A 22,764-nucleotide genomic window follows, 5' to 3' on the forward strand; every position below is an offset into this window, starting at 1 on the left:
GATGTGGTTGAGGGGAAAATGGGATCCTTCTTCCCTATGCAGGGACCTCGAGCCGTATCCGACAGTCTTTGGGTGTGTAGATGTGTTGGGGGACATTTTCTCAGGGCATACTGGCCCCCTTCCTTCCCTAGATTTTCTGTATTTTAGAGAAAGTGACTCGAATCCTGCAGCTGAAGTGAGGGTCTTCTTGGACATGGGGTGGGAGCCCATGTTCTGGGGAGAGCAGCCACTGTTTAGGGGAGCACCTCTCGAGCAGCGTGAGCGATGGAGAAGTTGAGAGCAGAGAGCCGCCGGGGCTGCAGGGAGCAGGGAGGACGCACTCAGCACTGACACACGCACATCCCAGGTCTATTCTGGGGTGTGGAACTGAAAGTCCTTTGTGACATCCCAGGTGGCTGTGGTTTCTCCTCTGACTCCTGCGTCCTCCACTTGGCTTCCTCACCTCCCTCTTTATGCTGGAGTCCCCAGCTCCCCTGCCCCGCTGACCCACCCTAAACTTCTCCCACAGCATCCTCCTTCCTGTGGGGTTGAGATTCACCTGTCCTCAGGATTTGGGGCCTGTGGTCAGAGCCCCCTTCTAGGTGCTCTAGGATGGGTCAGCCTGAGCAGGCTGGGCCACATAAGGGACAGCTGTCCTCTGGGTTTGTGGACCCTGAACACTCAGGTCCTCTCGCTGAAGCCCAGGACGCCACCTGAACCCCAGTTCACAGGACAGAGGGGAGTGGCCCAGACACCATCTATGACGAAGCCCTGGGGTGGAAGTTCCTCCTCCTACTTTGAGCCCATCCCTCTAGGCTGACCTTGGAGTGGTGGCCAAGTGTATGCGTGTGTGTGTGTGTGTGTGTGTGCACGCGCATGCCTGTGTGTGGGGTGTGTGTGTGTGTGTGTGTGTGTGGTGGGACAAGCAGAGGAATCTGAACTTTAGGAGAGAGGAAAATAAAGTGGCGGAGGGAGTTGGATAACAAAGGATTTTTGCTTGCAACTAATAGTCTCCAGCTGCAAAAATACCAAAGGGGAGGCCAGGCAGGCTGGGGACTCCAGTTCTTGCCAACTCCTCACCGGCCTGCTGAGTGGGGCCCTGCCTGACCTTTGGGGAGGTGTAGGGGGGAATGGCCAAGGGTAAATATCTGGGAGCAGGGACGAGCTCTCTGCCTTCCTTCCCGGAATTGGGAGGAATCCAGGCCACATCCTGAGGCTGGGGGGATGATTGTGGAGCTGCACCTGGGCCGGGGGCATCGGCTCTCTGCAGGTTTCCTCCTCCTCCCATCTTGCCAAGGGAAGGGTGGATGGGGGGAGCGGGGGGCAGGGTGTTGCCAGCCCTGGGGCTGGGCAGTGACTCAGGGAAGCCTCAGGAAGTTGGAGAGAAGGACGCAGCCGCGCCAGCTGGTGCTGGGAAAACAGCTTTCACTGATGAAGCTCAGACACATGCCAGCAGCCCCCAGACCCCTGCCGTGCCCACTAAGTAAAGGGCACGCAGCCCTGTTTGACTTTCAGCCACGCTGCTGGCTGCCTGGGGCTGAGGCAGGTCCCCCACTTCGGGGCTTCGGTATCCTTTGGAGCTGGCCCAGCGGCATTAATTTTAATCTGTTTTCTCTGTGGTAACAGTGTGTGGGGCAAAGAATTTGGTTGCCTCGCTCCTGCACTAGGCCCTTTTCCTACAGGGCCTGGAGCTCCCCAGGCTCCTCTGTCCCCTCTCTCTGACCCCATGGGGATGGGACAGTGTTGTGGGCCCAGATAAAAGAATGTCCGGGCTTGGTGATGCATGGGCACTTACAGGGGTGACACATCCTTCTCCAGTCATCTGGGGCTGGGGTTTAGCAGAGGGGACCTGAAGAAGAAACTGGTTTGATGAAGGCCTCAAACTGGCTCTTTCCCTTCCTCCCCCCAGCCTTGGTCCTGTGACTGTGAGTCAGTGTCAGGGCCCAGCCAAGTTCCCCGGAAGCCATGTTCCTGTTCCCTTTGCCCCCACCCCCACCCGCACCCACTGTTAGGAAATAGCCCCTGAGTCCTTGTGGAGAGGAGGGGGTTGAGGGAGAGGTTGAGCAGAACGTGATGCCTGCAGTTGTATGGGGCAGAATAATCCCCACGGGGCTGAGTATGGGTAGTAGGGGGTGAGTTTCGGTCAAAAGCAGGTGGTCCAAAGATTTCTTTACCTGTTGGGGAAATTGTTGGAGATGGAGTTCAAGGCAGGGATCCCAGAAAGTCACTGCCTTAGGAATCCCCCAGTTTTCAAGAGGCATCACCGCTGATGGTGGTAGTTGGAGGGGGCAGTGAGTGGATGGGAGCCAGTGTGTCTTGGAGAGGAGGGGCCCAGAGGAGGCCAGCAGGGTTCCGTGTCCCCAGACTTCCTGCCTCCAAGACTTCCTGCTGCCTGGCCCTGCCCCACCTTTCTTTGGCCCTTCTTGGCCTCTTCCTTCTCCTCTGGAGCCATGCCATAAACAAGAGTATGGGCACCTGGTCTCCATCTTCTTCCCTAGCTCCCACCTTCTGAAGCCTCCTTTCTTTCTAAGCCATGCCTCAGTTTACCTTCAGGGTCCTTTCATGGCCCTCCTTCTAGCTTCTTCAGGGAGAGAGTCTATATCCTATCCCCCACTTCTTCTGGCCCTCCCTAGGACAAAAGGAAATTGAGCAATAGGGACATGGAAGAAACAGGGGAGTGGAGTGAGTAGAGGAAGTTTGGCCCATGTCACTTATTTCCAACTTTTTGCCACTGCGGACGTTCTCTTTTTGTTTTTTTTAATTTTTATTTTTATTTAATTTTAATTTTTTTTGAGACAGAGGCTCACTTTGTTGCCCAGGCTAGAGTTAGTGCCGTGGCGTCAGCCTAGCTCACAGCAACCTCAAACTCCTGGGCTCAAGCAATCCTGCTGCCTCAGCATCCCGAGTAGCTGGGACTACAGGCATGTGCCACCATGGCCGGCTAATTTTTTTCTATATATATTAGTTGGCCAATTAATTTCTTTCTATTTATAGTAGAGACGGGGTCTCGCTGTTGCTCAGGCTGGTCTTGAACTCCTGATCTCGAGCAATCCACCCGCCTCAGCCTCCCAGAGTGCTAGGATTACAGGCGTGAGCCACCATGCCCAGCCTGGACCTTTCCTTTTTGATCTCCGTGGAGCCCATATTTTGAAATAATTTTCTCTCAAATTGGGTTTATTAATGTATACCCAGCTTTTTCATTTTTAAAATTTGCACAGTATGCAAGGACAACACAGCGCTGAAAATTAAAATAATTTAAAAAAAATAATAAAAAAATAAAATTTGCACAGTATGTACAGCTTCCAGTCAGTGCTTCTAGGAGCGTGCGATAACTAGACTTACCATATAAAGTTGATAAAAGTCCAGCAAAAAGCAAAGCTGAGTTAGCCGGGGAGCTCTTATCTCAAGTAAAAGAAAATTAAACAAAAAATACTGGAATGAGCTAGTGGGCCTGTCCTCTCTACCTTTTGGCGCCCTAAGAAAATGGGCCGTGTTCAGGGACGGGTGAGAGTTGGGGAAGCTGTCAATCAACATTTACCCAGGGCCTCCCGTGTACCAATGCTGAGCTCAGCGTGGGGAGTGGGCTGTGTGAGGATATTCTCTTTGGAGAGACCAGATTTGTGGAAAGATCGCCAAGAATACAAGGCAAAATGTGCCACTGCCGGCAACTCCCACAGGAGCTCAGGGAAGGGAGACAGCTGTAGCTAGGTGGTGGAGGAGGGCATCCTGAGAAGGTGGGGTACCGGTGTGGGCTCTCAGCAGCACGGGGTGGGCGTGTCTGTGGGAGGACCCACCCCACCCCATAACAGCTCTTTCATTCATACTCTTCAGACGTGGAACAGATGGCCATCGACTGGCTGACAGGCAACTTCTACTTTGTGGATGACATCGATGATAGGATCTTTGTCTGCAACAGAAACGGGGACACGTGTGTCACTTTGCTAGACCTGGAACTCTACAACCCCAAGGGCATTGCACTGGACCCTGCCATGGGGTGAGAGTGGCAGGCAGGGGTTCTGGCCCTGGAAGGCGGGAGGCAGAGGCTGTAGTGGGACAGAGGGTGCCCAATATCCAGACCCCATTTAACATGCATCTCCCCACAGGAAGGTGTTTTTCACTGACTATGGGCAGATCCCAAAGGTGGAGCGCTGTGACATGGATGGGCAGAACCGCACCAAGCTGGTCGATAGCAAGATTGTGTTTCCTCATGGCATCACGCTGGACCTGGTCAGCCGCCTCGTCTACTGGGCTGACGCCTACCTGGACTACATTGAGGTGGTGGACTACGAGGGCAAGGGCCGGCAGACTATCATCCAGGGCATCCTGGTGAGGGAGCCATTGCCTGAGGTCATTGTGAAGGAACCATTATTCAGGGCCTGCTGGTGAGGGGGAAACCTTTCCAGGGGAATCATTTTCCAGGCCTCCTGGTAAGGAGAGGACAATATGGGAACACGGTTGTCCCAAGCCCTCTATGGGACTGGGTGGGCATGAGCGCTTCAGAGAAAGGAGAGGATATGGCTTCTGCGTTTTAGAGACACCTTTCACTTCTTTTTTTCTCATTTGATCCTTACAATAACCCCTGGGAGATGAGCAGGGAAGTGGTTCAGTTCTCTTTTGGCAGTTGTAAAAAGCAGAGTTCAAAGAGGCTAAGTGATTTGCCTGAGCTAACAAAGTTGGCAGTAGTACTGGGACCTAATCTAGAACCTTGCTGGCTCAGAGTGGCACCTCCATTCTGGGATAATTAGGGTGCCCAACCCTCTCAGTTTGCCCAGGACTGTCCTGATTGTCGCCCCAGAAGTCCCATGAACCAGCAAACCTCTTAGTCTCAGGCAAACTGGGACAGTTGGCCACCCTAGATAAGCTACGTGGATGGTCTGGCTGTTATAGGGCTTGCTTGAGGCAAGTGTGTTCTCTCAACACTCTCAAAGCTGGTGGCTGGAGTGAGGCTAAGAATGTTCTCTGTGGACAAAGTTTAGGGCCTAACTCTATTTCAGGCTAAAATCATTAAGGCATCGACTGTGTGCCTAATTCTGTGAGGGGAGTGGTTCCTGCCCCCAAGGGGTCTGAGTATAGTGGGTGGGCTAAATCCACAAATCACCACACCAGACACTGGATAACTGGGTGTCACCAGAGAGACAGAGGGTAGAAGGAGAGAAGATCTCTGACTAAATGATTCCAGTTCTTGGCCGGGCGCGGTGGCTCACGCCTGTAATCCTAGCACTCTGGGAGGTCAAGGAGGGTGGATCGCTCAAGATCAGGAGTTCGAAACCAGCCTAAGCAAGAGCAAGACCCCGTATCTACTAAAAATAGAAAGAAATTAATTGGCCAACTAAAAATATATAGAAAAAATTAGCCGGGCATGGTGGTGCATGCTTGTAGTCCCAGCTACTCAGGAGGCTGAGGCAGAAGGATTGCTTGAGCCCAGGAGTTTAAGGTTGCTGTGAGCTAGGCTGACGCCACGGCACTGTAGCCCAGGCAACAGAGTGAGACTCTGTCTCAAAAAAAAAAAAAAGATTCCACTTCTTCAAAGCGAGGCTCTGTGACAGGTGAGTGGGATCTTGGGTGCAAAAAGTCTCAAGAACAGGATAGTCTAGTCAGAGGAGACAGGCAGAGAGCAGAGAGTTAAAAAACCAGTAGGATAACTTTGGGAATGCGATGGTAAATTTTGGATGGAAGCAGTGGGATGGAAGGACCCTCCTCTCACCTTGTGCTCACCATCCCTGCCTGCTCCCTGCCTGCCGTCTCAGATCGAGCATCTGTATGGCCTGACAGTGTTTGAGAATTATCTCTACGCCACCAACTCGGACAATGCCAATGCCCAGCAGAAGACGAGCGTGATCCGTGTGAACCGCTTTAACAGCACCGAGTACCAGGTCGTCACCCGTGTGGACAAGGGTGGTGCCCTCCACGTCTACCACCAGCGGCGCCAGCCCCGAGGTGAGTGGGGCTCCATGTCCCCTCCAAAGCTGGCTTTTCCTCGGGATCACACCCCTCCATGGGCCCTCCTGTGGGGCCCCCTGATTCTTTCACCATCCACCCAGGCAACCTGCCCTGGCCCCTGCCAGCCCCTTTCTACCCCTTCAGCCTCTACATCCCACCCCCACGGTGCCTGTTCTGCACCCCAGTACGCTTGCCAGTCTAGAGCATCTGGCTGTGGGCAGCTCTCTCCCCTGACCACCAAAGCCCCAACCCGGGAGAGTCTGCAGGCTGTGTTTGGTAGGGCAGAGGAATTCCAGTCTTGTGGCTTCCACACCCTAAAATGGGAGCATAGGCACCAAGACCACAGCCGTGGGGGTGTGGTCAGATTCAGGAAGCCTTCTCAAGGCCTGGGCCCAGGTCTCTCAGGGTCCTGACAGCTCTCCACCTGCCCCCAGTGAGGAGCCACGCCTGTGAGAACGACCAGTACGGGAAGCCAGGCGGCTGCTCGGACATCTGCCTGCTGGCCAACAGCCACAAGGCCAGGACCTGCCGCTGCCGCTCCGGGTTCAGCCTGGGCAGTGACGGGAAGTCGTGCAAGAGTGAGTAGCAGGGAAGGGCACATATGCCACTGGACTGGGGTGGGAGGGTATCCGCACATGTCCCCCACAGCCCAGCTGCTTCTGCTGAGATGCAGAGAGACAAAGGAAATTACCCAACGCGTCTTTTTAGTGAGAGGCAGAGACAGGACTTGAACCCACATCCTAGAAAAACCCTATTCCCACTACCCCACAGTGGATTCCACAGAAAACTGTAATTCATTCATCCATCCATTCAGCGAGTATCTAGGGAGCGCTCAGGGTGTGTTTGGGACTGTTCTGGAGACAAGGATTCAGCAGTGGACAAGACAGATGTTGTCCCTGGCCTTATGGAGCTTATAGTCCAGTAGGGAAAACAGACAAACAAGATGACTTCAGGGGTTGCTAGGTTTTATGAAGACAATAAAGCAGAGAATAGAGTTAGTGAAGACAGGGAGGGCTGCTCTGAGGATGTGGCATTTGAGCCAAGCTCTCTGTGAAGTGAGGAAGCCAACCGGGTGACCACCTGGGGGAAGAGCATTCTGAGAGAGGGTCGGGGCAGTGCAAAGGCCCTAGGGCCGCGTGGGCTTGGAGCACCCCGGAGGCCAGCAGCGACAAGCAGCCCGAGGGCAGACAAGGAGGGAGAGGTTGGATTGTATTCTAACTGGGATGAGAAGCTCACAGTGACTTTTGAGAAAGGAAGTAATGTGCCTGGATTCACATTAATGTAGAGATCACACTGCTGCTGGGTAGAGGATGGATAGATGGAAAGTGGCCAGGAGGCTATTCCAGTGGGATAGGCAAGAAGTGATGTGGCTTAGACTAGGATGGTAGCAGAGGAAGTGGTCAAAAGTGATCAGACTCCAAGATATTTCGAAGGTACTGCTTTTAGGCCATGAATTTCACTACTGAGCAGTGGGCAAATAACCGAAAACCTACTATCCTTGCCCCATTTCCCACCATTAGAGTACGTGGGTCAAACCCCCAGGGCATTGTGGCCCAGGACCCAGTGCTGTAGGTTTTAGTGTGTGTGTGTGTGTCGTCTGTCCATCGGACCCAGAGCCCCACCTCTCCCACATCTCCTGACCCAGGAGAGCTGAGCCATTGCAGCCCCTTGGGCCGGGGCGCCAAGGTAGGGTGATGGCCATGTGCGTGTGTCTGACTTTGTGCTCTGACTTGTGCCCACCCTAGAGCCGGAGCACGAGCTGTTCCTCGTGTATGGCAAGGGCCGGCCAGGCATCATCCGGGGCATGGATATGGGGGCCAAGGTCCAAGACGAGCACATGATCCCCATCGAGAACCTCATGAACCCCCGAGCCCTGGACTTCCACGCTGAGACTGGCTTCATCTACTTTGCCGACACCACCAGCTACCTCATTGGCCGCCAGAAGATTGATGGCACTGAGCGGGAAACCATCCTGAAAGACGGTAAGGGCCTCTGAAGTGGGAGGCCTCCGGGTAGTAGAACTCCTAGGGACGTGGCACACTGGATGGGAAGTGGTCTGGGGCCGAGGCATCTCTTTCTCAGTGCCCTCTCAGCATGGACAGTTCCCTGCTGACTGGCTGGCTGGGCTGGTTGGCATGGAGATGAGGGGATAGACAGATTGACCCCTGCATGACCCCCTTCTTGGCTGAACCGAAAAGAGGCAGGAGGATGGATGGGTTAGGCGATGTGGGCCGTCCTTGCCAGCCCTTGGGAAAACTCAGGGTCTCTCTGCCATTGGCTCCAAGCCCTGGAGCTGCATGCAGCACACAGCTGGGAGAGGACTCAGGCCTTAAATCAGGGCCGTGCCTGCCAGATCGGAGCAGGGCACACCCACACGAGTGTGCACACTCGGGGTCTATACAGCTAGACCTTACAGCCATCAAAAACTGCATATCACATGTCCTGAGAAAATTATGCTTTGTGAATTGAATCCAGGTTTCCCTCTGGGCTGCTCAGGCAGGTCCACAGTGCATTGTCTTCTGAATATCTGTGTGGAGGATCCTGAGCTCTCTGAGTTCTGCCCCAAACCTGCACTTGCGCCCCGGGATTAGGCCCCCTCCCTAGTCAATCCAGCGGATGCCAGTGACCACCATTGCCCTGTCCCCACACCCCCCATGCAGCCCAGAGAACCTCAGCAGTCGGCAATCATACCGTAAGACTTTGGGGAAATCAAAAGTAACTCCTCATCAGGAAAAGATTGGGGTTCCCTATGTCAGGGAATTGCTATTTAAAGGACACTTGAGATGAAGCCTTTGGCTAAGTGAAAAATCACTTCCTAATTTATTCATTTTGTTAATTCAGGATTTTTAGGTCTAAAACATGACATCACACTTGTGCCCAGAGCCATGTGCACATTGCTCAGGTCTCTGCTCACACACGGGCCGGATGTGTCCTCACATGAGAGCCCGCACAAGCCGCGTAGTTTACCAGCTGCCATATGCGGTTTTGAGAGACTGTGCCTCAGCACAGATGTGGAGACACAGTGGCCTTCCCTGCTCCTTCTTCCAGCCTCCTGTCCCATCCCTACCCTCCCACCCAGGGCATCAGAGGCTCCCTGTGCTCACACCCAGACCAGGCTGCTCAGGGGTGCACACACCCTGCAGGGTCGGAGGCAGCAGCTCTGAGCTTCCTCTGAGGCTCTCGGTCATGGGCCCTCCACCCCACAGGCATCCACAATGTGGAGGGTGTGGCTGTGGACTGGATGGGGGACAATCTGTACTGGACGGATGATGGGCCCAAGAAGACCATCAGCGTGGCCAGGCTGGAGAAAGCTGCTCAGACCCGCAAGACCTTAATTGAGGGCAAGATGACACACCCCAGGGCCATTGTGGTGGATCCGCTCAATGGGTGAGTCCTCCCCAGGTCTGGGGGTAGGAGGAGCCAGGGAGTGTGGGGGCCTCAGAGAACTGGGGGATGAGACAGAGAGGCATCCGTGGAGGGCAGCTGAGGTGGGACACCACAGGACTCAGAGGCTGAAAGCGGAAGAGGCATGCCTGTCTTCAGGGCAACAGGAGTGATGCCTTAAACACATAAAGAGAAATCTGTTGCTGTGACTCCCAGCTCAGAGCCCTCATTGGCTCCCCTGACCCTTAGAATGAGACTTGTGTTCTCACCAGGCCTGCACATCCCCATGGAGTCTGCCTGGGGCTTGTGCGACCTTGGCTGCACCTCACTTCCCACACTTGGAAGTTGTTCTGTCCCCACCTCTGCCCCCACTGCAGCCCCTGCCTCTGGGCTTTTGCTCTTGGAGTTCCTCTGCCCGGAGCTCCCAATCATTTGCATTTGGCTCCTTGCCTGCATCGGGTCACAGAGTGGCCTTCCTTATCACCCCCACCTGCCCCCGTCACTCTCTACCTCATCCCCCTCCTCCTCATCCCCCTCTTTCTTTTCCTTCCCAGCTTTTGTCACTGTCCCATGTGACCTTCTTGATTGACTTATTTTTTGTGGGATGGTAGCTCCATGGCAGCAGGGACCTTAGCTGACCCAGTCTCCACTGTGTCCCTGAGTGCCAAAACTGTCCCCAGCTTATAGTAGGAACTCAACAAATACTTGTTGCATAGAAGAATGAATGAATGAATGAAATGTGTGGTCCAGGGATGAGCAGGGCAGGAAGACCCCTGTGAGGGGCTCTGGGACAGGACCCAAGGATGAGAATCACAAGGGAGGCTGTTGATGACAAGGGTGGCCTGCGTGGTGCTGACCAGTCACTGCCCACAGGTGGATGTACTGGACAGACTGGGAGGAAGACCCTAAGGACAGTCGGCGAGGGCGGCTGGAGAGGGCCTGGATGGATGGCTCACACCGAGACATCTTTGTCACCTCCAAGACAGTACTTTGGCCCAATGGGTTAAGCCTGGACATCCCAGCTGGGCGCCTCTACTGGGTGGACGCCTTCTATGACCGCATCGAGACCATACTGCTCAATGGCACAGACCGGAAGGTGTGCAGACGTGTGCCTGTGTGTGTTGCTAGGCCACGTTTGTGTGTGGATGAGGCTTTGTGTGAGTATGTGGGTAACTATGTGTGTCCAGGCCTATGTGCTTCATGTGTGTCTACCTGTATGTCTACATATGTGTCCGTTTGTGTGCTTCTGTGTCTTACATGTTACGTTATTTGTCTGAGGATTACTTCTATTAGCGTGTATCTGTGTCTGTTGCTTGCACTGCCCACGTGCATGTCTTTGTACTCACATCATGTACACCTCTGCGTGTGTATACACGTACATACAGAGCACGCCTTGCTGTGTGTCTGTGCTCTGCGCAAGTGTGGGACGCCATGGGACGGCGTGATGTATGCCGGTTCACGGGGGGGTATGCGCCTCGTGAGTCGTGTGCACGTCTGAGTGTGGGGACCAAGCCCTTTCGTGGTGTATAGGCCCTTCATGATATGACCTGTGACTCCCTCTGTGGTCTCCTTTCTCCCCTGCTCCCCGCATCCCAACACTCTTTGAACAAGCAACACTAGACGCCTTGTAACTCCTCGCACACATCATAGGGCGTCTGCCCTCTGTGCTACTGCTTGGGCAGTTCTTCCTGCCTGGAACGTCCATCCCAGCTCCTCTTGCCCTGGCAAACGACCTGGGGCCGCCTCCTGGGATGCTGTCTCCAGATCTCTTCCACATGAGTTTACCCATGGGTGCCCTCCAGGAGGCAGCGGGCAGCTCGAGGGCAGAGGCCATGTTTCTTCCATCTCAGTGCCTGCCACAGCTGGGCCCTAGTAGATACTGGCAAATGTTGGATGAAGAAATGAATGGATGATTGCTAGCTGCCCGCTCAGTTGCGTGCGTGCGTGCGTGCGTGCGTGTGTGTTGGAGGTGCGAATGAAAATGAATGAGCCCAAGAGAGGACAGTGTGGACAACCTCACCATCAGCAGCCTTGCTGGATCCCCTGATCCCTGAACCCAGCCTCTCACTGTGCAAAGCCGTCACCTCAGGGGGCTCCCTGGCTAATGGGGGAAACAAAACCCATGCTCAGGACACAGAATAATGAATACACAAAACGACCATCTCCTGGGCCTCCCTCAGGCACCATCGATGGCCTCCCAACTCCTTAGTACCTGCCCCTCTGTTCCTAGATTGTGTACGAGGGTCCTGAGCTGAACCACGCCTTTGGCCTGTGTCACCACGGCAACTACCTCTTCTGGACTGAGTACCGGAGTGGCAGTGTCTACCGCTTGGAACGGGGCGTGGAAGGTGCACCTCCAACTGTGACACTTCTGCGCAGCGAGCGGCCCCCCATCTTTGAGATCCGCATGTATGATGCCCAGCAACAGCAAGGTACCCCCTAGGGGCAGGGGCTGGGGCTGGGGGCAGGGGGCACCTGGATGAGAGGCCGGGGACCTAGGCCAGGATTTGAGGCTCCTCTAGGGTGAAGGCACTTCCCAGGGACCCTAGACTCTGACTTTTGAGACTCCTGAGAAGGGAAGTCAGTTTGACAGTTTGACACTCTGTTCCCCATTTCCCTTCCTGCTCCATGCCTGTATCGTCTCTTCTTCAACATGCTCTTCTTCCTCTTAATATTTCCTCTTTCTGTCTCCTTCCCTGTTCCCTACACCCTTTCTTCCCTTTCCTGACCCTGTTACCATCCGTGCCCTGTCCTCCCCTTCCTCCTCCCCTTCTCTGCGGCCCCTCCCCCAAAGTTGGGACCAACAAATGCCGGGTGAACAATGGTGGCTGCAGCAGCCTGTGCCTGGCCACCCCTGGGAGCCGCCAGTGTGCCTGTGCTGAGGACCAGGTGTTGGATGCAGACGGTGTCACTTGCTTAGGTACGAGGGGCCCAGTTGGGTGGGAGTGGGGGGCACAGACCCCAGCAGGAGGACACTGCAGAGAGGGCAGGAGAGGCTGCAGGGGCCCAGCCAGAGATGAGGGAAGCCGTGGGCACCAACAGGAAATCAGGGATGGGGGCAGGAAGGCTCCCCTGGGAGCCTGGGAGGGGCTTCAGGAGGCCTAGGAAAGGAGAGGGGACTTGGAAGGGCACGGGGATTAGGGGAAACTGAGTGAGGAACAGGACAGCTATGGAAGGAGGAAAATATTCTCCACTACTTTTTAGTTTATTTCCTCATTATTAAAGTAAAATAACAGTAGTTCAAAATATCAGAAATTAGAGAGGAGAAAAAAGCCCGAATCCCACCAACGCACACCCCTCTACTGTTAGCATTGTGGTGAATTGAACACCATTGTTGTTTTCCACACGGTTGTCATCATCTGTGTATGAACCACCACATGCCCTTTCTAGCTCCAATGTCACAACATTTTCTGTGTTATTACTGCATTATTTTAAATAGCCTTATTTTTTTTTTTATAAAAGTGGGTCATGCTTGTTTCATTATAAAAATAAGTAAAAAGGAGAAAGTACAAATCACCCCAAATTCCAACACCCGTAGATAACCGCTGTTACCATTTTAGGGACCATCCTCCCAGACATTTCTCTATGCATTTACTTTTACACAAATGGAATCCTGGTGCACACGCTGTTCTGTTTCCTTCCTTTGTCACTTGACCATATATCATGAATACATAAGCAGCATTTTTAATGTCTAAAATATATTTCATTTAGTAAATGTCCCGTAATTTACTGAACCATTTCTCTACTGTTGGATGCTTAGGTTGTTTGCAGTTTTTTTGTTACAGTCACGGCCCACATTTCTTGAGCACAGGCTGTGTGCTCAGCACTGTTATAAGCATTGTCTGTGCAGCAACTTATTTACTCCTTAAAACATCCCTGTGGTTTTATTATCGCCATTTTACAGATAAAGACATTAAGGCCCAAAGTTAGAGCAGGGATTTGAACCCAGGAAGTCTAGCCCAGAGCCCATTTCTCAGTCACCCCCTCTGCTGTTTCTCACATCTTCATGCCTTCCCATATTCTGGGTGGTTTCCTCACGACAGGATCCCAGAAGTGAAAAGGGGTCAGTGGAGGCACAGCTGGGAGGGAGTGGTGAGGTCAGGCGCGCACACAGGCGCAGGGGGTTAAGGCTCTGAGGGTCGTCTAAATGGAACCAAGAGTGATTTGGGAGAAAGTAGCTCTGAGCCAGGACCTGAAAACCCTGACAGATGACAGGGAGTGGCCTGGGAGCGCTGTAGAGTGGAGGCTGGTGTAGTCTAATGATGTGAAAGCCAACACGGACGTTTTAGAAAGGTGGGGGTGGGGGACAGCCAGGAGCAGTAGAGAAGGAGCACAGAGGACACACCGCCCTCCAGCCTGTGGTCCACGGGTAAAGGAGAGAAGGTAGCCACCGTGGGACCCTTGGGAAGTTTCAGAGATCAGAGAGGGTGAGGGACGGGTCAGACAGGGACGAGCACGGCCAAAGGGTCTGGGGACAGGGCTGACGCAGGACGCCTGGGTTTCTCGAGGTTAGCAATGTGAACACCAACAAAGGACATAGTGATTTTACTGCCGATGGCCAAGGCAGATAGTGATGGTGAGCCTCCGTTGGGGACAGCCGGGGTGGAGCCTGCAGAGTTCTGGGGCCCGTCTTCCCTCCTGCTGGTGGAGATGATGCAGCTATGAGAAAAGAAGTCCAGGGACCAGGGCAGGGCACTGGGGACCTCAGAGGTGACTTCCAAGGGGCGGTTATTCATGGAGAAGGCAGGGAGGGGTGTGGAGAGGCCTGCTGGGGAGTGACAAGTGTATGGGGTCGCTCTCTCCCTAGCCTCTCTGGGAAGCTGTTTTGCTCTCAGGCCACACTGAAGTGCAGGAATTATTAAGTAGACATCATGTTGTTGCTTGAGAAAGAACGAATTGCAGTCTCCATCCAATTTATTTGTGAAGAATTATATACTAGAAAAAATTACCTTGTATTATTAAAAATAAGTAGAACAAACAAAAATAGTACGGGGGCTTAGCACCTGTCCCAGGACCCGGGTCTGACTTTCCCCCTCACACTCCTGTGGTGCCCACAGCGAACCCATCCTACGTGCCCCCACCCCAGTGCCAGCCGGGCGAGTTCGCCTGCGCCAACAGCCGCTGCATCCAGGAGCGCTGGAAGTGTGACGGAGACAACGACTGCCTGGACAACAGTGACGAGGCCCCAGCCCTCTGCCGTGAGTCACCTGCTCCCCCCTGGTGGCCAGCAGGCCTGCAGGGCAGCTCGGCTCTGGCAGTGCCGGTTCCTGGGCAGGCGGGGAGCTGCGGGCCCCACCCTCTTGCTGACCCTTGACCTGTCCCCTCCCCAGATCAGCATACCTGCCCCTCGGATCGATTCAAGTGCGAGAACAACCGGTGCATCCCCAACCGCTGGCTGTGTGATGGTGACAACGACTGCGGGAACAGCGAGGACGAGTCCAATGCCACTTGTTCAGGTGTGGCCTGGGTGGTGGGACACAGGTGGCACCCACAGTCGAGGAGGCAGGGCAGCTGGGGGAGCCAGGCTTGGGAAGACAGTGGGGCCTCAGGGAAAAGAAAGGGAAGATCCCGGGGCAGAGGGGACGGAAGGGACAGAGCCCTGCGCAAGAGGGGTGGGGCAGGCCCCAGGTGGGAGGTGAGGCGCCAGGCGGGGCTCATCTCCCAGGAAGACGCTGGGGACCCCTTGAGAGGTGGGAGACCACGTGGGTGGTCTTGAACTTCTCTGAGAGAAATGGCTTTGGATCCTTGGGAATAAGGGTCTCAAAAGGCAGAGAGTACCAGGAAGAGAAGGAAATGAAGGGAGGGTCGGACGCCGAGCACTCACGCCCTTCCCATCCCCCAGCTCGCACCTGCCCACCCAACCAGTTCTCCTGCGCCAGTGGCCGCTGCATCCCCATCTCCTGGACGTGCGACCTGGACGACGACTGTGGGGACCGCTCTGACGAGTCAGCCTCCTGTGGTAAGGATGGCAGTGGGAGGCCAGGCTGGGCGGGAGGGGCAGCCCATGAGAACACGCCCTGGGGGGCTGGGGACACCCTGCAGCTTAGTACTTGGGTGGTCTTGAGCAGGTTACTTAATATCAGTGGCCTCTGTGAGTTTTGTCTGCAAAATAGGGATGATGATAGCAGCCACATCACAGCAGTGAGCTCGTGCATGAAAAGCACCTGGTGCAGGGCCTGTGTCTGGTGACCAGCAGGGACAGATGAGCAGAGGTTCCGGCTGAGGCACCGCTGGGCTGGGCTGAGGGCTGCTGGCCTGGCTGAGCCCCTGCACCTACCTGCTCAGTGCCGTGGTGCTGTGTCATCTTGGGGGCCCTACTCAGCTACTCTTTCTCCCTCACAGCCTATCCCACCTGCTTCCCCCTGACTCAGTTTACCTGCAACAATGGCAGATGCATCAACATCAACTGGCGGTGTGACAATGGTAAGAGCTTGCCTCCCTTCATCTGCCCCGATTCCCAGGACAGCTAGAGGCTGCAGCCAGGACCCAGGAGGGAAGGGAAGAGCTTTAGACTTGCCGAAGCTGTACAGGGTTGGCTGGGAGAAAAGAGGAACCAGAAATGCTGTGGGGGAACCAAGATGGACTGAGGAGAGCCCTGCCTGTGCCCTATTAGTGCCGTTCCCACCCCAGGCAGGGGTCGGGGGCCAGGGAGAGAGAAGGGAGCAGGGCCAGAGGGGCAGAACCAGGAGAGGCCGGGCCTGGCTTCCTTCTCCCTGCAAACCCCATCTCCTGGAGTCCTTGGTGCACCCCTCAGGCTCCGGGCTTCAGGCTCGGGAGCCCACCTGGCAGTCAGCCATGGATCCGGTGACGTCAGCCCTGAGCCGCAGGGGCCACCGTGCATGTAAATGTGCGGGCGAGTGACCGCTGTGTGTGTGCCATCCCGGGCCTGTTGCGTCTGTGTTGTGTTGTGACGTGCTGCCCAGTGGCCCCAGCCCCGGCTCACGTGGAGAGGATGTGTTGGGGCAGCGCCACGTTGCTCCTCATCTGTGCCGTGTCTCTCGTGCCAATGGTTGCCCCGGCGGTTTCTGTGTTTCAGAGAAGGATTGTGGGGACGGCTCTGATGAAAAGACCTGTCCTGAGCCTGCCGGTCAGTGCATAGAAGCACATGCACCATCACCCCAGAGCCCCAGCTGGCCTCAGCCGCCTCCCGGGACCCCAGGCCCCTGCACCAGAGCTGCTAGGATGTGAAGAAAAAGCAACAGACAGGAGGGAGAGAGAGGAAAAAAGAGAGGGAGAGAGACAACAGTGGACAGGAAAGAAGCAGAGAGAGGGCAGAGGGGACCACTTGGAGGAAAGGAGAGGACAGACAGGTGGCCACAGGAAGGCCAGGATGGAGCAGGGAGGAGAGGAACAAATCCAGCTGGAAAGAGGCAGAAACGCAACCCAATCCCAATCTTAACCACATGTCCCGTAAATGAGGAGGAAAGTCAGGAGCCACACCCCACGGCCTAGAAAGCAAGACGTTCATTCAGCCAGTCTCAGAGGCCTCCTGTCCACAAGTGGCCCCCGAGCTTCCCAGCTGCAGGCGAGGCCCCTTGAGCCCGGCGCCCAGAGTGTGGCGCCCAGCAATGCCAAGCTCAGGGCAGGGGCCTGATAAAGCCCTTCTCACCCCAGCTAGAGGCCTCACCTACATTCCACCTCCCTCTCTCCCTCCAAAGCTACAGAAATCTCGGTCTTGCCCCCAAAGCAAGCAGACCTCTGTTCCCACACCTGCCAAAAGAGGAAAGGAACTTCCTGTCCCCTACCCTAAGCCTTTCCGAGGCTCAGGGAGGGGCCCTCCTGGAGCCCGTCCCCCTCTCCCCGCCCCACCACGCGGGCCATGGTGCATGCTGCAGTCTATGCAGTTTCTGTGTCTTTTCTGTTTGTTATTTTTTCAGTGGGGAGGGGGGTTGGGGGGGACCGAGGATGGGAATGGAGGGCCTAAGCTGGGGTCACAGAGAAGGCTGCTCTGCCGACTCCCTCCTCTACCTCTCCCTTTCTTCCCTCCCCCCAGACAATGACTGTGGGGACAACAGTGACGAGGCCGGCTGCAGCCACTCCTGCTCTAGCACCCAGTTCAAGTGCAACAGCGGGCGCTGCATCCCTGAGCACTGGACCTGCGATGGGGACAATGACTGCGGGGACTACAGCGACGAGACGCACGCCAACTGCACCAACCAGGGTGGGCACCGGGGGCCCTCAGGGTGGGGATGCGACCACAGCGCTGCATCGGGCACCCAGCCCGTCCATCCAGCCTCTGCCCCCCTGTGTGTCGGCCACCGTCTGGGAACTGAGATATCCTAGACATGGCTCTTATCCTGCAGGAGCGTCCAGTCCTGTGGGAGAATGAGATTGGCGACAAATCATTGCCGCACACTGTTAAGATCAAGGGCTTTGCCGTTGGGTGACCTTGGGCTCAAGCTTCAGCTCTGCAACTTATTATCTGGGTGGCCTTGAGCAAGTTACTTAATCTCCATGGGCCTCTGTGAGTTTTGTCTGCAAAGTGGGGTAATAATAGCACCAACATCACAGCATTGACGCGGGGGTTTGGTGAGATCATGCATGAAAAGTGCTTAGCACGGGGCCTGTGTTTGGTAAATAGTAGCTTGAGAAAAGGATGCTACGGGAAGGGATGAATGAGCCCGGCACCAGAGGAGAGACGGGCTGGCTCTGCGAGGTCCCCAGTGCCCAGGCCGCAGGGGCCCAGCTGCAGGGCAGTGGGGGCCGAGTTTCCTGGCTGGCACAGGCCCTCTCAAGGAGTATTGGCTTCTTAGCTCTGGCCTGTTGTTACCATGGAGGAATGTAAACGCAGGGTTGCCCTGGCTTCAAGAAGAGTCAGAAATGCAGATTTCTATGTGAAATCTACCAAATTTTTAACACTAGAGTATTAGTTTCCTAGGGCTGCTGTAAAAAAGTCCTACAAACTGAGTGGCTCAAACAACAGAAATACATTGTCTCAGGGTTGGTTCTTTCTGAGAGCTGTAAGGGAGGGTCTGTCCCTTGTCTCCCCTGGCCTCTGGCGGCTTGCTGGCAGTCTCTGACGTTCCTGGGCCTGCGAATGCATCACCCCGATCTCTGCCTTTGTCTTCACGAGGTGTCTTCCCCGTGTGCTCGTGTGTCTCTGGGTCTAAATGGCCCCTTTACATGAGGACATCAGTCATATCAGATTAGGGCCCACCCTAATGACCTCATTGTAAGTTGATTGTCTGCAAAGACACTATTTTCAAATAAGGTCACATTCACAAGTATTATGGGTTGGGCCTTCAACATCTTTTTAGGGAAGACAATTCAACAGATCACAACTGGCAGTTGATTTTAGAAGTTTAAATAATACTACAGGCCAGATTCTTCCACAGACCTGGTCTGACCCACCAGCTGCAACCCTGCCTTGTAGAGTTAGGCGATTCCCCACTTGAGTGGGGACAGTGCTGAGTAGCATCGAGCACCCACAGTGAGCCCAGCCCTGAGAGGGAGGACAAGGAAGGTCACAGGGGGCTCAGAAATAGTCCCTGAGTCCCCAGGGCCATGGCTGAGAAGGGCTAGGTAAGGGGACAGGTGATGGTGCCACCGGGTTCTGAGAAGGTACCCCTGGAGGCTGTGTGGTCTGGCGAGAAGAGCTCCCTGCCCATCCCGATGAGCTGGGAAAACTCGGACAAGTTGATTCCTCTGAGCCTGGGCTTCCCCCTCCATGAAATGAGATCTGCGAGGCCTGGCACGTGGGGGCAGGGCATCGCTGTTGGTGTGATTGTTAGCTATGGCTGTGCACCGAGATGGTCTGGACCACACAGGAGGAGGTGGGATTTGAACTGAGCTCTGATGAGGGGTTAGCCTGTGGGTTAATGGACAAGAGTGTCTTTCAGTGGGGACTGGGTGGCCTGGAGACTTAGGGGGTGAGACTGGGCACTTCTGTAGGGTGATGGTGGGGCCAGGCAGACCAAGGGGAAGGCTTGTGCGGGGCTGATGAGGGTGTCCCCAAAGGGCGCAGATTATAACAGCAGGTGAAAGGCAGGCAGAGGTGTGATGCGGGAGGCACTGGGGACACTGGAAGGATTTCAAAGCTGGAGGGTGATGTGACATAGGAGGCGCTTTAGGAAGACAGCCCTGGCAGGAATTAGATTGGAAGGAGGTTCAGGGCCCCTGGGGAAGGCTGCTACTGCAAGTCCAGGGACAGAATGAGTGTCAACCGTGTCCGTGGCAGGGAGGGTGGAGGAGTGGCGGGGCATGCGGCAGCAGCACAAGTGTGGGGCTCAGCCTGGCACCCAGTGGTCTGCGCCTCCCAGGGGCTGCTCCTGCTCCCTTCCTGGCCTCCTGAGTGAGACCCCAGCATGGCAGCCAGAGTGATCCTAACAGGCTTAAGTCGGATCATGCCCCAGCCCTGCCCTCAAGCTATACTGGCTCCCCGCAGACTGGAACTAGTGCCAAGCCCCTCCCATGGCCTGCAGGGCCCTCCCCGCCTCTGACCTGCCCCAGATGCTCCCCTCCCTTCACTGTACTCGGGCTGTGTGGCCCCCTGTCCCCAGCATAGTCCTGTCTCAGAGGCTGTGCAGTGGCTGTTCCCTGTGCCTCCAGACAGCCTCACTGTTGGCTCTCACTGCCGTCAGGCCCCTGCTCAAGCGCCACATGCTCGGAGGCCTCGGCTGACTGTCTTACCCAGCATGTCACCCATCCCTCTCCAGCCTCCACCCGACTGTGTGTCCACGGCATTTGTCATCACCTGCAATCACGTTCTAGACTTACGGGTTGTGTCCCCATTGCCTGTCTTCCCCATTAGAATCTAAGGCCTGTCCCTGAGGGCAGGGACTTTGTTTTATTCACTGTTGGCACCTGGGCCAGTGCCTGGCACGAAGTAGACACTCAGTGAATGTTTGTGGAATGAATGAAACAGAGGGCAAGGTGGGAGGCGTTTGATCTGGGGCCTAGCAGATTGCTTCTCCACTGGAGATCTCGTGCGTGCGATGGGGAGACTAGACGAGATGATTGCTGGGGTCCTCACGGGTGTAACATCTCCTGACCCTAATGCTGAGTTGGTGTTTCCAAGGAGTGTGGGCAGGGCTCATGCCTCTCGGGGGCTGCCCCAGCTCACAGCCCCCAGCTGGGCATGGCAGGAGGGGCTGGGGAGGCAGAGAGGAGGATGGCTGGCCTGCAGCACCCACCTCCTTCCTGGTCCCCTCCCCTGTCCCTCTGCAGCCACAAGGCCCCCTGGCGGTTGCCACACGGATGAGTTCCAGTGCCGGCTGGATGGACTGTGCATCCCCCTGCGGTGGCGCTGCGATGGGGACACTGACTGCATGGACTCCAGTGACGAGAAGAGCTGTGAAGGAGTGACCCACGTCTGTGACCCCAATGTCAAGTTTGGCTGCAAGGATTCAGGTGAAAAGGAGGGTTGCAGGGAGCCCAGAATGGGTCAGCGTAGGCGGGAGGAGACCGTATTGAGAGCAGAGTAGTGGGAAGGGGGACAGGGGTAGAGACAGCTCGAGGCAAAAGGCAGCACAGAGAACGTTGTACATCGTGCATGGGGGAAGGCATGGAGGGGCCAGGGCCTGCTTGAAGGACCCTGAGAACCAAAACTCGCCAGAGTTAAGCTTCGTTACCACCGGCAGATCCCTGCCTTCTCTGCTGCCCATGTGAATTTGACAGAGAAAGCCTAAAGGTTGCTAGCAGAACCCTGCATTTCCATTGGGCATTGCAGTCAGGACCCTTAGCGAAGCCCACTGGGTCTGGGAGAAGGGCAGGGAGCCCCACTGCCCAGGCCCGGCCCTCACGCTGCGCCGTCCGTCCCTCAGCTCGGTGCATCAGCAAAGCGTGGGTGTGTGACGGCGACAGCGACTGTGAAGATAACTCGGATGAGGAGAACTGCGAGTCCCTGGCCTGCAGGCCACCCTCGCACCCCTGTGCCAACAACACCTCAGTCTGCCTGCCCCCTGACAAGCTGTGCGATGGCAACGACGACTGTGGGGACGGCTCGGACGAGGGCGAGCTCTGCGGTGAGGCCCAGGCCTGGGTGGGCTGAGGGGCCTGGCCCCGGGAGAGGGGTGGGAGGGTGGCTGGGTCAGGAGCCGGCAGGGCAGGTCCCTGGGAGAGGTTCGAGACTAGGAGAGAGAGCAGCCCCTGCTGCTGGGCGGGCAAGCAGCACCCAGAGCAGTCACCAGCAGCCTGTGCCGATGTAGGGCTCACTTGGCACTGTGCCAAGCGAGTCACACTATTACAGCATTGAACCCACAAAGCAGCCCCACAAGGCAGGCGCTGTTACCATTTTACGGAGAAGAAAGCTGAGGCACAGAGAGGTTCAGCAGGTGATCCAAGGTCACATAGCTCCTATGGCACTGTGGGGACAATGCTGTGCATGCCCTTTCTGTAGGCACAAACCCCTCACCCACACTCACAAAATGGGAGGAACGGGCTTGGGCCCCAGGGTTGAGTGCTGATGGTCAGGGAAGGCTTCCCGGAGGAGGCAGGGATTGAACTGGGAAAGGACAGGCAGAACTTGAGAGTGAGTGGGAAATCTGAGGGAGGAGGGTGCCCATTCAAGATCAAAAGAAACGAGGTTGGGGGAGGCAGGGGGGGGCCACATGTGTGACTTGGGGGTGAGGAGCAGAGCAGCCGTATCTTGTCCTCTGGGCCAGGCAGAGCACCCAGTTCCTTGGAAGGAAGGGAGTGGGAGATAAGGCCGCTGGGACTGGCCAGGAGAACTGTTGACAGGTCGTCAGTCAGCCCAGGGAGTTGTCCTGGGTGTGTCAGAGGCCCCAGGGGCAGGACATGCCCTACTGCACCCCAACCCAGATCAGGAGAGATCAGCAAAAGGAGACTGGACCTAAGAACCCCCCAGGGAGGAAGCAGAAAGCTGGGGTTCAGACTGTGGGCCCAAGAAGGGGCAGGGAAATAGAGACTAGAGAGAGAGATGGGGGTGCTCCTCAGGGAAAGGGGAGGGCTGGTCCTAGGTGACTGGTGCTGGGGTCCCCACCCGGGTCCTGAGGGAGGCTGGGAAGCGCTGGGGCAGAAGCAGAGAGGAAGGGGACTGTCGGCAGGGCTCAGGAGCTTGGACCAGGCTGCCCTGGACTTGGGCTCAGCAGGGCCATGGTCCCGCCTCCTCCCAGATTCTGACCTTCAGCCTGTCCCCTACCTGCCCCTGCAGACCAGTGCTCTCTGAATAACGGTGGCTGCAGCCACAACTGCTCGGTGGCGCCTGGCGAAGGCATTGTGTGTTCGTGCCCTCTGGGCATGGAGCTGGGGCCCGACAACCACACCTGCCAGATCCAGAGCTACTGTGCCAGGCACCTCAAGTGCAGCCAGAAGTGCGACCAGAACAAGTTCAGTGTGAAGTGCTCCTGCTACGAGGGCTGGGTCCTGGAGCCCGATGGCGAGAGCTGCCGCAGCCTGGGTGAGACCCAGATGAGGGGTGGCTGGGCAGGCCAGGCAGGCCGGGGCAGGCCCCTGAGCTGCAGTGAGCTGGGCTTGGGTGGCCAAATGCCAGAGGCTGAGTTT

The 22,764-nt window shown here is 56.0% G+C and overlaps 1 protein-coding gene across 1 annotated transcript in view; it reads left to right on the forward strand.

Annotated features, from left to right (window-relative positions):
* Nucleotides 1-22,764, forward strand: part of LRP1 (LDL receptor related protein 1) — a 79,087-nt gene that overhangs the window by 21,106 nt on the left and 35,217 nt on the right. The window contains exons 7-23 of the mRNA XM_012777033.3: nucleotides 3,811-3,973; nucleotides 4,083-4,305; nucleotides 5,727-5,916; nucleotides 6,354-6,497; nucleotides 7,665-7,901; nucleotides 9,126-9,306; nucleotides 10,177-10,399; nucleotides 11,534-11,735; nucleotides 12,098-12,223; nucleotides 14,361-14,501; nucleotides 14,634-14,759; nucleotides 15,146-15,262; nucleotides 15,646-15,726; nucleotides 17,297-17,464; nucleotides 20,470-20,652; nucleotides 21,066-21,266; nucleotides 22,415-22,660. Coding sequence (XP_012632487.2) covers nucleotides 3,811-3,973; nucleotides 4,083-4,305; nucleotides 5,727-5,916; nucleotides 6,354-6,497; nucleotides 7,665-7,901; nucleotides 9,126-9,306; nucleotides 10,177-10,399; nucleotides 11,534-11,735; nucleotides 12,098-12,223; nucleotides 14,361-14,501; nucleotides 14,634-14,759; nucleotides 15,146-15,262; nucleotides 15,646-15,726; nucleotides 17,297-17,464; nucleotides 20,470-20,652; nucleotides 21,066-21,266; nucleotides 22,415-22,660 — 2,952 coding nt within the window. The remainder of the gene's footprint in view (nucleotides 1-3,810; nucleotides 3,974-4,082; nucleotides 4,306-5,726; nucleotides 5,917-6,353; nucleotides 6,498-7,664; nucleotides 7,902-9,125; nucleotides 9,307-10,176; nucleotides 10,400-11,533; nucleotides 11,736-12,097; nucleotides 12,224-14,360; nucleotides 14,502-14,633; nucleotides 14,760-15,145; nucleotides 15,263-15,645; nucleotides 15,727-17,296; nucleotides 17,465-20,469; nucleotides 20,653-21,065; nucleotides 21,267-22,414; nucleotides 22,661-22,764) is intronic.

Source organism: Microcebus murinus, chromosome 10 (assembly GCF_040939455.1).
Source record: "Microcebus murinus isolate Inina chromosome 10, M.murinus_Inina_mat1.0, whole genome shotgun sequence".
Lineage (NCBI taxonomy): Eukaryota > Metazoa > Chordata > Mammalia > Primates > Cheirogaleidae > Microcebus > Microcebus murinus.